General features: G+C 34.7%; 1 protein-coding gene across 1 annotated transcript; it reads right to left on the bottom strand.

The window, feature by feature from the left end:
• Positions 1-9,808: 9,808 nt before the first annotated feature.
• Positions 9,809-12,172, bottom strand: LOC131057867 (beta-glucosidase 18-like). The gene is made up of 10 exons (XM_057992004.2): positions 12,097-12,172; positions 11,943-12,014; positions 11,659-11,746; positions 11,314-11,566; positions 11,083-11,198; positions 10,743-10,960; positions 10,623-10,654; positions 10,440-10,542; positions 10,251-10,359; positions 9,809-10,148 (listed from the first exon to the last, which is right to left on the bottom strand). The coding sequence occupies exons 1-10, from the start codon at positions 12,155-12,157 to the stop codon at positions 9,896-9,898; spliced, it is 1,305 nt and encodes a 434-aa protein (XP_057847987.2). The 5' UTR covers positions 12,158-12,172; the 3' UTR covers positions 9,809-9,895.
• Positions 12,173-12,401: the final 229 nt, after the last annotated feature.

Raw genomic sequence — 12,401 nt, forward strand, 5'->3', positions numbered from 1 at the left:
TGTTGCAAGAATATAAAGACATAGTGATTGATGGAGCACCTGCAACACTTCCACCAAGAAGGTCTATAAGCCATCAAATAGACTTTGTCCCCGGTGCATCCCTACCCAATAAAGCAGCATATAAGCTCACACCTGACCAAAATAAGGAGGTGGCAAGGCAAGTGCAGGAGCTGTTGGATCAAGGACTGATCAAGAAGAACATCAACCCATGTGCAGTCCCGGTAGTGCTAGCAACAAAGAAGGGAGGCAAGTGGAGACTTTGCATCGATTCAAGGGCAATAAATAGGATCACCATAAGGTACAGATTCCCTATTCCTAGAATAGAGGATTTGATGGACTGTTTAGGGGGTGCCATGTATTTTACTAAGTTGGAACTTAAAAGTGGTTATCATCAAATTAGGATTAAGGAGGGCGATGAGTGGAAGACCACTTTTAAGACCACAGAAGGGTTGTATGAATGGCTTGTGATGCCATTTGGACTTACCAATTCCCCAAGCACCTTCATGAGGTTGATGAATGAGGTGTTGAAGGACTTCACAGGCAGATTTATGGTGGTGTACTTAGACGACATACTCATCTATAGCAGAACCAAAGAGGAGCACCTTGAACATTTGAGGTTAGTCCTAGAGAGGTTGCATGAAGAGAAGTTGGCAATCAACTTAGAGAAGTGTGACTTCTTGAAGCAAGAGTTAGTCTACTTGGGGTTTGTGGTATCTAAGGGAACCTTGAAGATGGATCCAAGCAAAGTGGAGGCAATCTTGAATTGGCCTGCCCCTAAAACAGGGACTGAAGTTAGGAGTTTCCATGGTTTAGCCCAATTCTATAGAAAGTTTGTGAGGAACTTCAGTGGCATATGTGCACCAGTACTCGACACTATAAAAGGAGGCCTTAAAACTAAGTTCAAATGGACTGAACAAGCTGATGAAGCATTCCAATTATTGAAGCAAGAAGTAGCCACAAAAACCCATCCTACTCTTACCTACTTTTGACAAGCTATTCACATTGGAGTGTGATGCAAGTGGAATTGTAGTAGGGGGTGTATTGAGTCAAAAGGGAAGGCCTGTGGCATTTTTCAGTGAGAATCTTAATGAGGCAAAGAAGAGGTATTCAACATATGATCTAGAGTTGTATGCACTAGTTCAGTCTCTCAAGAAGTGGAGGCATTACCTACTCCCAAAAGAATTTGTGGTGTTCACAGATAACCAGGATTTGAGTTACATTAACACTCAAGAGAAGCTTAGCAATAGACATTTGAAGTGGATGGATTACCTCCAATCCTTTACCTTTACCATCAAGCATAAAAAGGGGCAGCTCAACAAGGTGGCAGATGCTTTAAGCCAGAAGTTATTCACTGTCCAAGAATTACAATTGCAGAGCATAGGGATAGAAGGTTTCAAGGATCTCTATGAAGAAGATGAAGACTTCTCATCAGCCTACAAGGTTTGCAAGGAGTTTGAGAATCATATTCATGGTGAGTATGCATATTACACTCTTCAAAATGGTCTCTTATTCAAAGGCAATCAGTTATGTGTGCCTAGAGGAACCATGAGAGAAAATCTCATACAAGAGAAACACAATGGAAGCCTAAGTGGACACTTTGGAATCAATAAAACTTTGGATCTAGTACATAGATACTACTATTGGCCTAAGTTTCCAAGCGATGTGAGAAGGTATGTGGAGAAATGTGGTGTGTGCTAAAGGGAAAAAGGAGGATCAAGCAATGTAGGCCTCTATCAGCCATTACCAGTCCCATATAGGCCTTGGGAGTGTGTGAGCATGGACTTTGTGGTAGGACTCCCCAAGACAAAGATAGGTATGGATAGCATCTATGTGGTGGTAGACAGGTTTTCTAAGATGAGCCACTTCATTCCATGTAGAACTACTCATGATGCTAGTTATATTGCACATCTCTTCTTTAAGGAGATTGTAAGGATTCATGGACTCCCATTAAGTATTGTTTCAGATAGGGATAGCAAGTTCATGGGCCATTTTTGGTAAACCTTATGGAGAAGACTAGGAACTAATCTATCCTTCAGCTTAGCTTACCATCCACAAACTGATGGTCAAACTGAAGTCATTAATAGGGTGTTAGGCAACTTGCTAAGGTGTCTAACCAAGGAGTATGGGAAGACTTTGGATCTAGTTATTCCACAAGCTGAGTATGCCTACGATGATAGTGTAAATAGGACCACTGGAAGGAGTCCTTTTGAGGTTGTCTATGGCAGACATCCTAGAGGGGTCTGTGAACTAAGAGAACTTGGTTCAATGGAGATGAAGAGTGGGTAAGTAGAGGACTTCACTCAAACCATCCAGGAAGTACAAGAATAGGTCAAGAGAGCCATCCTAGAGTCTACTCAAAAACTAAAAGATAAAGTGGATGAGAAAAGGAGGGAGGTTCAGTTCAAAGTGGGTGACTATGTGATAGTCCATTTAAGTAAAGGTAGAATGCAAAGCGGCAAGCCTACTAAGCTACAAATGAAGAGGGTAGGACCTTGTAAAAATCTGTCCAAATATGGTGAGAACGCCTACAAGGTGGATCTTCCTTCAGATTTGGCTATATCACCAGTCTTCAATGTTTCTGATCTGATATTATACAAAGGTGAAATAGCAGGGCAGACTAAGAATCAGGCCAAAGTGCTACAGGACTTAGATGTGAATACCTTGCCTTAAGTGAAGTAGCCCATAGCAGAGAAGATCTTGGAGTCAAGGGTGAAGAAGTCTACTAGACACCAGGTCTACATGGAACACTTGGTGAAGTAGGCAGGTCAACCTGTGTCTGAAGCTACTTGGGTTGAAGAGGGTAGGTTCAAGAAACTTGGTATTGATCCGACTCTCATCTCTCCCCTAGTTCCTTATTTTTGTGAAGAGGGGGAGTATGGTGTAGGAGCACCCTTCTAAGGGCTCCCACCATTTGTTTTTTTTGTGATTTTGCTTCTTCATGAAGCCATCTAATGTAATAAGAGCCAAGAGCTCATTGGTTTTGTTTATGTCCTAGTTTAGGTCCTAGGTTCACAAGTCTAGATTGAGTTTTCTCTTAGGGTTGAGGGAATGTGAGCCTATTGATGAGTTTGGGGTCCTTTTGGCATGGTTGTGTCCAGAGGATAGCCTAATAAAAGCCTAAAAGTCAAGAAAAGCAACATTGCAAAAGTTGCTTAAAAGTTGCATGATAACTTTTCAAAGTTGTCATGCAACTTTTCCACTAAATCGGTCATAACCTTAGCTTGGCATTGGGAACCCTAACCTTGGCACATAAACCAAGGCAAAGACATTATAAATTTTTTCAAACCCTAAAATGATGGGTGAGATGTCAGATTGTACGACCAAAGGAAAAACACCTTGATTGTGACTGTGTTTTTGTTGCCAGTCGACACAAATGGAGCACTAAAGGATTGATAATGGATTGTTTTGGAAACTAAACTATGTTGAGAGTCTTGTGTAGTGTTTATACTTTCATTTTGAGAATTTAGATTAGGTTTTGTTTTTTAGGTGTTGTGCGCTTTGTAAATATTTTGTAATTACCTCTTCACTATCTAGTTTTGGACTGTTTTGAGAAAATCAGTTGGTAACTCCTATCCCTATTGTGGAAACACCATGAAACCATGGGGTATAGGAGTATAGACCCTGTACAGTATATCAAAGGAAGAAGGGTCCTGGAGAATGCAAGAAAACCTTTTAAAAACCCACTCCTAGGCGAGATTGGTCTGTGCTTGGCTAGGAAGGGTCAAGGTTGCAGAGGTCCATGAGAGCAAGGAAGGAAAAGGAAGGAGGCACCCTTTAGAGGAGTTGAAGAGGGGTGTGTGGAGCATCATTGGTGAGAAGGAGGAGCTTCCACCAATCTAGAAAAGGTGGTGAAGATAGAAAACCAACTCGGTGACCTTGTCAGGCCTTAAAAACCCTTAAAAACCCTTAAATTCACCTAGGGTAGTGTACAGACACTTGGGGGCCCAAAAATAGGAAAATCCTTTAGCCATTGATAAATTAATAGCATTCCCTTTAGGAAGATTTACAAGTTTTGGCATTGTTTTCAAGAGGAAGCCCTAAAAGTCCGGAATGGAGGCCTAATAGGGGCTCATTCCTTGTAGCCCTATTTTGTAGGAAAAAAGCAAAATTGTGAAATCGGTAACAAGAAGGAATGACAAAACCTCTTGGGGGCACATGAGTCGCTGGAGAAAAATGTCAAAGACCTGTCCTATCCTTGCTAGGACCTGAGACGGTGTAGGAAGAGTTAAACCCTTATTAGTCTATGTAAGGGTTTTTGAAGCTTATGAGTAGGCGAGAGCTTAGGAGAAGAATCACATGTTGTTGGTGGGTGGATTAGGCAAGGTCAGGGGATCCCACAAGCAAGGGAAGACCTAGAGACACTAGGGTTTGGTTGGAACACCTGGTGATCCAAGGAGAGGATCAAAGAGCATAGACTAGGCTAGTCTATCCCAAGCCCATTCCCATCACATAGTCATTGCCCTAATGTTTTGTTCTTGCAAATTAATATCTCAATATTTTATTATTGATTATTGATGTACATTCATGTTGATAAAAAAACATCTTTAATTATAATTGTGTCAGCACTTCAAAATAATAGTAAATTAAACTATTTATCTTAGGTAAAAGGTTAATTACATTAGGTTTAACTTGATATTTGATTTATTTAACCCGCTACTAATACCTAATACCTAATTAATCATAGGGGAAAAATTACCATTTCATTTGGTATCAGATCCAAATCGATCTAGAAAGCCTACACAAAATCATCCAATTTATTTGAATTTTATTGCTACACATTTATCTTTGTTGCATTACAAATTAGAAAAAAAATCATGAAGACAATAAAATAGTAATTTCTCTTTACTTTAGATTTTTATTTATGATTAGATTCCCTATAAATTATTTACCAAAATATTTAATCCCCTTCATAAATTAATTCCATAGTCATGCAAACCAAAACAATGAAAATAAACAAATACTAGGGTTTAGTTATAAGCCAAAAATTTCAAACAAATTATACATTAAAATTTCAGATGAAATAAATTCATCCTATCTTCTTGAAACGTTTTAAGATTAATTTAATTTACCTACTTTTACTACTTTAAAAAAATAAAATAATAAAAAATATGATGCAAAATATGACATGCGTTAGTTTTGCCTGTCAAACCACTTTGGTAAAAAAAAACAAAAAACCTTCTTGTTTCCGCAACACCCCATTAATTACTTTTAAAATACAAAAAATTATATCGTGCACATGAAAATATGTTTTAGCATCCATTGAAAGTGTAGCTTCAAAAGAACAAGTATACATTTTTTTTTGAAGAAAAGCCCTTCCTAAACAGAAAAGCTGTCAGTTTGGACATGTACACTTGCTTTTCCATTTTTACCTAGTTTGGAAGAAATCCTATCCAAAGCCACTCTCATTTTTCTCAACAACAACATTAATTTAAAGAGAAGAAATTTTTTTTTTTTAAAATGATATACTCACCTTTAAGAAATCAACCTCCACCTCTCCAAATCTTTTCCCAAATTCGGCTTTACTACTTGCCATCCACGTATAGCTAAGAAATGAAATAATCTACAACTTTATTAAAGTATTAAACTGATTCTAGGCCCATGCTACAATTAAAATTTACCTCTGAGATTACTACTATGCTTAAAACTTTAACATGACAAATTACAACTAAAGGATTGAGATTAAAAAACATTCAAACTGAAAGGAGTACTTAAGCCCTTCCAACATTGGTGTTAAACATTATAAATTCAAATAGTTAATAGATAAAACATTTCAATCAAAATATTTTTATCGTTGTGACAGAATATTAATCTGGAGTTTTGAATACATTTCCCCACCACCAAGGCAACTCATAATCTTCTATCTAAATTCTAATTAGATGTATTGATGGTTGTTGTCATTTATACGTTTATGGCAAATTGCATTTGTTTTTAGTGTCACAAGTATGGGTAAGATCATATATTGCTATCTTCTTGAAATAGTTCTCTAGTATCTAATATAAATATCATTCTTTTGAATTCAAATCTATGTGGCTACAAGATAATTTTAGAGCTCCGCATACTTAGTACCCTAATGCAATCAGTTGTTGTTGAGTCATTATTTTTGGTATTCCAATGTACACCTATTAGGTGTTCTCATACAAGAATTTTTAAGATTTTTGGCTTTTCATTGATGACAATAATATAGATACTTATTATCCATTCTTTCTAAAGCCTTGTTGTAGTTTTGGCAGAAATTATTTCCCTATGCACTTTTCTTATAACTGGAAAGCAATCATTTTTTGTCTCTTCTCAAATCTACTATAACGATTATCTACGTGAATAATAGGGTTGCAAATGAAATATTAGGTTTCAAATCATGATAAATATGTTTCCCAAAAAAATTATTTACTCATTTACCCAATATTGAAAGCTTTAAATCTAAATCTAATGTATCTTTCACCTAAAAGTAAACTCACTATCCACGTAAACCTTGAAGTACCTCACACTAATTTGGGAAAACAAATCAAGAAGAGTAAAAATGCATATCATAATAAATGAATATAATTATATTTGTGAGTCAAGAATTTAAAATTAGAAATTAAGCTACTACAAATAGATAACCATGATGGACTAATTCCATTACACTGAATAACCATGATTTGAATTAAGTCAACTCAAATCATCCAGATTTTCAATTCATGAAAATTTAATTTCCACCTAATGTCATCCTCTAATAATAGATATTCTGAAAATGTGATTTATGAATTTGCTTTGCCATTTAGATGTTTCAGATTTATGAAATTCTATTGGAAATAATTTTGTGAAACTATTTTATTGATTGTATGTTTGAGTTCCTAACATGAGGCTTGGACTCATTATTGCAAACTGCATAACTATGTCTCTTTTAACCATAATAAAATCAACCAACCAGAGTAAATATAGTGATGAATTTTCGCTGATTTGTTAAAAAAAAAAATTAAAAAAAAATGGAACAAGTTTACTAGAAAATCTCTAAAACTTCTTTACATTTAATATATATTTTCCATGACTTTGTACATCATAATTAAGGCTGAGGGTTGAACCATCGTTAAATAAATATTGTTGAAATTGTCTCAAGTAAAAAAATCTTACAATAAATTGTTAAAAGGATTTTATGTTCTTTAACTTCTGGAAACTTGATAGCCACTATCATATACAACTATAATTTTATGATTTAGATGACACGTCATAGACAACTATGGACTTTAGCTTCAAGCTGGTATTGTTTAATGATCAAATATTTGAGCGATTGTATATGCAGCTCATTCACTAAAGGAACAAATGCATCATTGCAAAGGGGTGTAGACCTCTTCCATCATTCATCATTTCTCTAAATGGTGATATTAGTTACATATTTATAAATGAGTCATGAACATTACCAATATCAACATATATCTCACTTTAGTCATATTACACTCTAGTTTGTATCACAATAAAGAGAAATAAAACAATTCATAGTTTCTAATAGGAAGGCAACTTCATTTCATCGGTATGTACATTGTATTTAAGCTACATTGTGAGCCTATATTATATAGGTCCCAAGATCAATTTGACTTCCAGAAAATAAGATATTTAAACGAGTTAAAACATTATAAGAGAAAACATGGGGACATGTTGAACATTAAGGGGGAGAAGCAACTTTTAAATTTTTATGTTTGAATAGATTAGTATCATTGAATTAAAAGTCAAATTCAAATACCTTAGTTTCTTAAACAAAACAAAGGTTAGAACCATTTTCTATGAAGGATTTTGTGGGTAGTCATAGCCTATTATTGTTTCTTTTATGATGCTTGTAATATGTTTTTAAGTACTATATTCATCTATTGTACTTTGTTATTGGACTTGATCAACCCAATAACCATGTACATGTACTTTATTTTATAGCCGAAGATGATACTCATGTAGTCTGGAATGCATGAAGATTGTCTTGAAAGATATGTTGTATACATAGTGAGGAGTGGTACATACTATGGGATATGCATGTCATTCACTAAGTAAATGTTACGTCAACATAGATGATACTTTTAAATTTAATGTGGAACTTACATATTAAAATATCTATATTAAATAAAATGGATTACATAATAAGACAAGTTGATGACATTGAAATATATGAGATTAAGCATTATTAATTTTTACAATGAAAATTTGGGATATACTTGTAAGATATATGTGTTCTTGTCATAATTTTTGATTTGCAAACTGAATCCCTTGGAATTACTTATTAATTTAAGCTAGAATAGAAGGATATCTATGAATTCAAGGAAGGAAAAAAAAATACATATATAGATGAAGTAATAATAAAAAAATATAAAAAATAAAAAATTATGAAGAACAAGTATGTCCAATATCTATTTCTTCAATTATTAATTATGTGTACTTATTTAAGTTGTCATGCAGATGCATCTCCTGCTATTGAGGACAATAGTTAAATTACAGGGGGAGAAATGTTATGGGACTTTTTCCCATGAAATAATTTTTAATTAAAGAATATATAAATCAAAGCAATTAAAAAATATTATTATAATAAAAGGATGTGAATTTTGGTAAACACCCTTGTCACATTATATAAATCTATGAATTAATAGAGAAGGGACACATCAGAGAAGAAGACAAGAGAAGGATGAATTAAAGGAAGCACAAGAGAGGGGATAGTTAAGGTCTGGTGGGTGGGCATTGTGCATTAGAGAAGGGGAATACAACATGTGTCCAACTCGGGGTACATCGTACATCCAAGAGTGTCTTGGCTAGGGCTGTGTTTATTTCATGCTGTGAAGGCATGTGGGGTTCTGTGTAAGAACCGTGTCCTCCTGGAGTGCTCCCTTGCCTGGAAACCCTATACCTATAACTAATCCTCTGCGTGCAGGAAAGTAGCCTCTCGGTGATTTACAGATATGTATTAATCAATTTCATATAGTCATTGCCCTAATGTTTCATTCTTGCAAATTAATATCTCAATGTTTTATTATTGATTATTGATGTACATTCATGTTGATAAAAAATCATCTTTAATTATAATTGTTGTATAAATGTTTTGAATGTTCATTCCATATAAAATAATACAAATTTATGAGTAATTAGTTTATCATTGCTTTGAATAATTACTTTTGAGACTATTAAAATATTGTGTCAGCACTTCAAAATAATAGTAAATTAAACTATTTATCTCAGGTAAAAGGTTAATTACATTAGGTTTAACTTAATATTTGATTTATTTAACTCGCTACTAATACCTAATACCTAATTAATCATAGGGGAAAAATTACCATTTCAAAAAGATTAATTAAATAATCAGTCTTGTTTAATTAATAAAAAAAAAATCAAATGTGATCAAGTATAATTTTTAAAAAAAATTTACAATAATCTTAAATAATTAAGTTATTAAATTTCATTTAATCTATTTATTTAATTCTATATTAAATATAAAAATATAATTTATTTATTTTCCTTTCGAACAATAAACTGATCAATAATTTAATAAATTAAATAAACATCATTGTCTACTATCATTAAATTTAAATACTTATTGAAATAAAAGACAAAATTAAAAATAAAGCCCATTTTTACAAGTGGAAACTCATTTAGAAAATGTGGCCCCCATTACCCTATAAGGTGAAGATGTATAAGGATGGACTACATTGAAAAATAATGATATGACATTTTACTATATATTGATTTATAATCTGTCCTTCATTGGAATTTAAATTTTTACACTTAATAAATAGATATAAATGACTAAATTATTTCAATTACATAATAATATTGGATGCTAATAATGAGTTGCTTATAATATTTGAGCTTGATAGAAATGTGTATATAAACTTTATATACCACGGTAGGATCACCAAAGTGTGTATAGATAGTGATATTTTTCATTTTATATGGCTTCTGCTTGATCACCAGACAAGAGTTGCTTCATTTTGTTGGTTCGCCCCTTGACTTGGGGAATGTTGTGCGATCCATGATTATTGTTCAGGAAATTCTTATACCACTTGGCGGATAGCTTTGGAATTCGTTTCTGAGTGGCGTAATCAACATAGTAAAGCCCAAAGCGTTTAGTGTAGCCGTATAACCATTCGAAGTTGTCCAGAATCGACCACACATAGTAACCTCTCACGTCTGCTCCTTTCCTGCAAACAACAAGAAACAGCCCCTTCATTTAAGAAAATATATTAAACAAAAGTATTGTCCAGAGTTCAACACAAACTGTTTTGAGGGCGTATTATACACACCGTATTGCGGCTGCCAAATAGGTCAGATAGCTTTCCATTTGGTTGATTCTTCGATCATCATTCAAAGCATCTGCCACTGGGGCTGACGGATGATCTTGCTGACCATAACCTGCGTGCACTTCCACCGTCATTACAACAAATGGGTGTCGATTATTGGAGTTATCTGAACAATTAAATCCATATACTCACCATTTTCTGTGATGATAATTATAGGATTGTTGTATCTTTCTTTCACGTACATCACAATTTTTTCCATGCCATATGGCACAACAAAAGATCCCTCCATGCCCGTCTGCAATGCCATTCAATCTCAGACTGATAATCATTGTACATGAAAATTAAATAAAGATAAAAGTTGAAAACAATACATACCGGCTCGCCTATCGGAACTCCGTCTCTCTCACCTGCAAGCACGTTCATGTTGAATAAGAATCTTCGTCAACAAAACTTTTCTAGTACAATTAAGCTCTATTCTTAACGTAGTTGCCTTACCAGTTCTATAGACTAAGGCATCTGGATAGTACTGTATTTTCAAACAAAGCGAGAAGAGGCAGTCCTTGGCATACAACGTTGTGTAATGGTTAATGCCGATAAAATCATATGAACCCTTTACTTTCTCTGACATTTCTCTGGGGAAAGTAGGCAGTCGCCGCCCAACCATTTGGCGCATTTCAGGAGGATAATCCCCAAAAACAATCGGGTCCAGAAACCTGCACAACCAATCAATAACAGACAGTGATCCATGTCATTATAGTTTATTAAAATCAAGTATGTTTATACAAAGTAGTCGAATGTAAACATTGTTGAAGTTTAAGGAGGACCCTTGTCTTACCAGGCAGTGTCGAATGCCAACAATCTCTCGACGGCAGCTTTGTCATCTGGTATACTCCTCAGAGGCTCATACCATGTAGAGGAGATTACTATACCAATAGATCCTCCCTGTTTGCTCTGCAAATTTACGTGATTTTCAATTATTGTTCACATTCAAATTGTGTAAATATACATCAGAAGTTCTAGTACGAACAGTGCATCGAACACCCTCAAAACAAATTTGATTTCTTACTTGATATTTTGTTTTATAGACATCAACCGCTGCTGCATGTGATAATATAACATTATGAGCAGCAATGTAGGGTTCAGTTTTTGAATTGCCATCGGTACAATTCCCAAAAGGCCAAGAACACCGAGATGGGGGAAAAGTTCCTGTAAGGTAACCGGTCTGAACAAATATATTCGGCTCATTGAATGTTGCCCAGTATTTCACTCTGTCTCCGAATGCTGCAAAGCAAATGTCTGCAAATGCTTCGAAGTCCTTGCTGCAATGTTCTCATATTAAAATATGATATAGCTCACAAATACAAAATTAGCTGTTACAGAAAGTCAAGAAACATAATATGTTACAACTTACATTACGTGGGGACTCAACCAGCCCCCATATGAATCCTCTAAATGTTGTGGAAGATCATAATGATTCAACGTCACGAATGGTTTAATTCCTGCAACAATCATAAATATAGTGAAATTCGTTAGAGAAAATAGCCCCACTTGAATCTGGGTGTTAGAAACTTTTGGTCACAAACAAAATTAATCCGATAGTAGAAGGGCAAGCAAGCAGATAAAAACTCTTACTGCTTCATAAAAAATCTCAACATCAGAAACATTTATGAATAAAGCATGAACACAGAAACATACCCTTTGACAGCAGAGTGTCGATGAGATTATTGTAAAACTTAATTCCCTTCACGTTGACAGCTCCTCTTCCAGCTTTATCACAATTATCAAATATAAATGAATAACATGAAGCGCTCTAGATGAAGTTATTGTAAGGACATGGCTATCAATATACCTGGAAGAATTCGAGACCATGATATGGAGAAGCGATAGGAGTCTACCCCGAGGTAATTCATCAAATCAATATCTCCCTATATTGTACAACCGTTTTCATTAATTAAAAAGCTATGATATTCAAAGACAGGAAAGATCACTTAGATAATAGTATGACGAGTACCTTGTAACGATGGTACTGGTCATCAGCTACATCTCCATTACTTCCGTCAGCAATACTTCCTATGCCATAAATCGTACCCATCATTATAATTTCAAACCATCAAAAATAATTAAGGAAGAATCTAACCATGAAACTGATAAACT

The sequence above is a fragment of the Cryptomeria japonica genome, chromosome 6 (genome assembly GCF_030272615.1).
Source record: "Cryptomeria japonica chromosome 6, Sugi_1.0, whole genome shotgun sequence".
Classification (NCBI taxonomy): Eukaryota; Viridiplantae; Streptophyta; class Pinopsida; order Cupressales; family Cupressaceae; genus Cryptomeria; species Cryptomeria japonica.

Coding starts and splice junctions, on each gene's coding strand:
- LOC131057867 (XM_057992004.2), bottom strand. CDS start 12,157: ATGAATTACCTCGGGGTAGACTCCTATCGCTTCTCCATATCATGGTCT. Junction 11,199..11,313: donor TCTATAAAACAAAATATCAA/GTAAGAAATCAA, acceptor GTAAATTTGCAG/AGCAAACAGGGAGGATCTAT. Junction 10,360..10,439: donor AATTATCATCACAGAAAATG/GTGAGTATATGG, acceptor AAGTGCACGCAG/GTTATGGTCAGCAAGATCAT.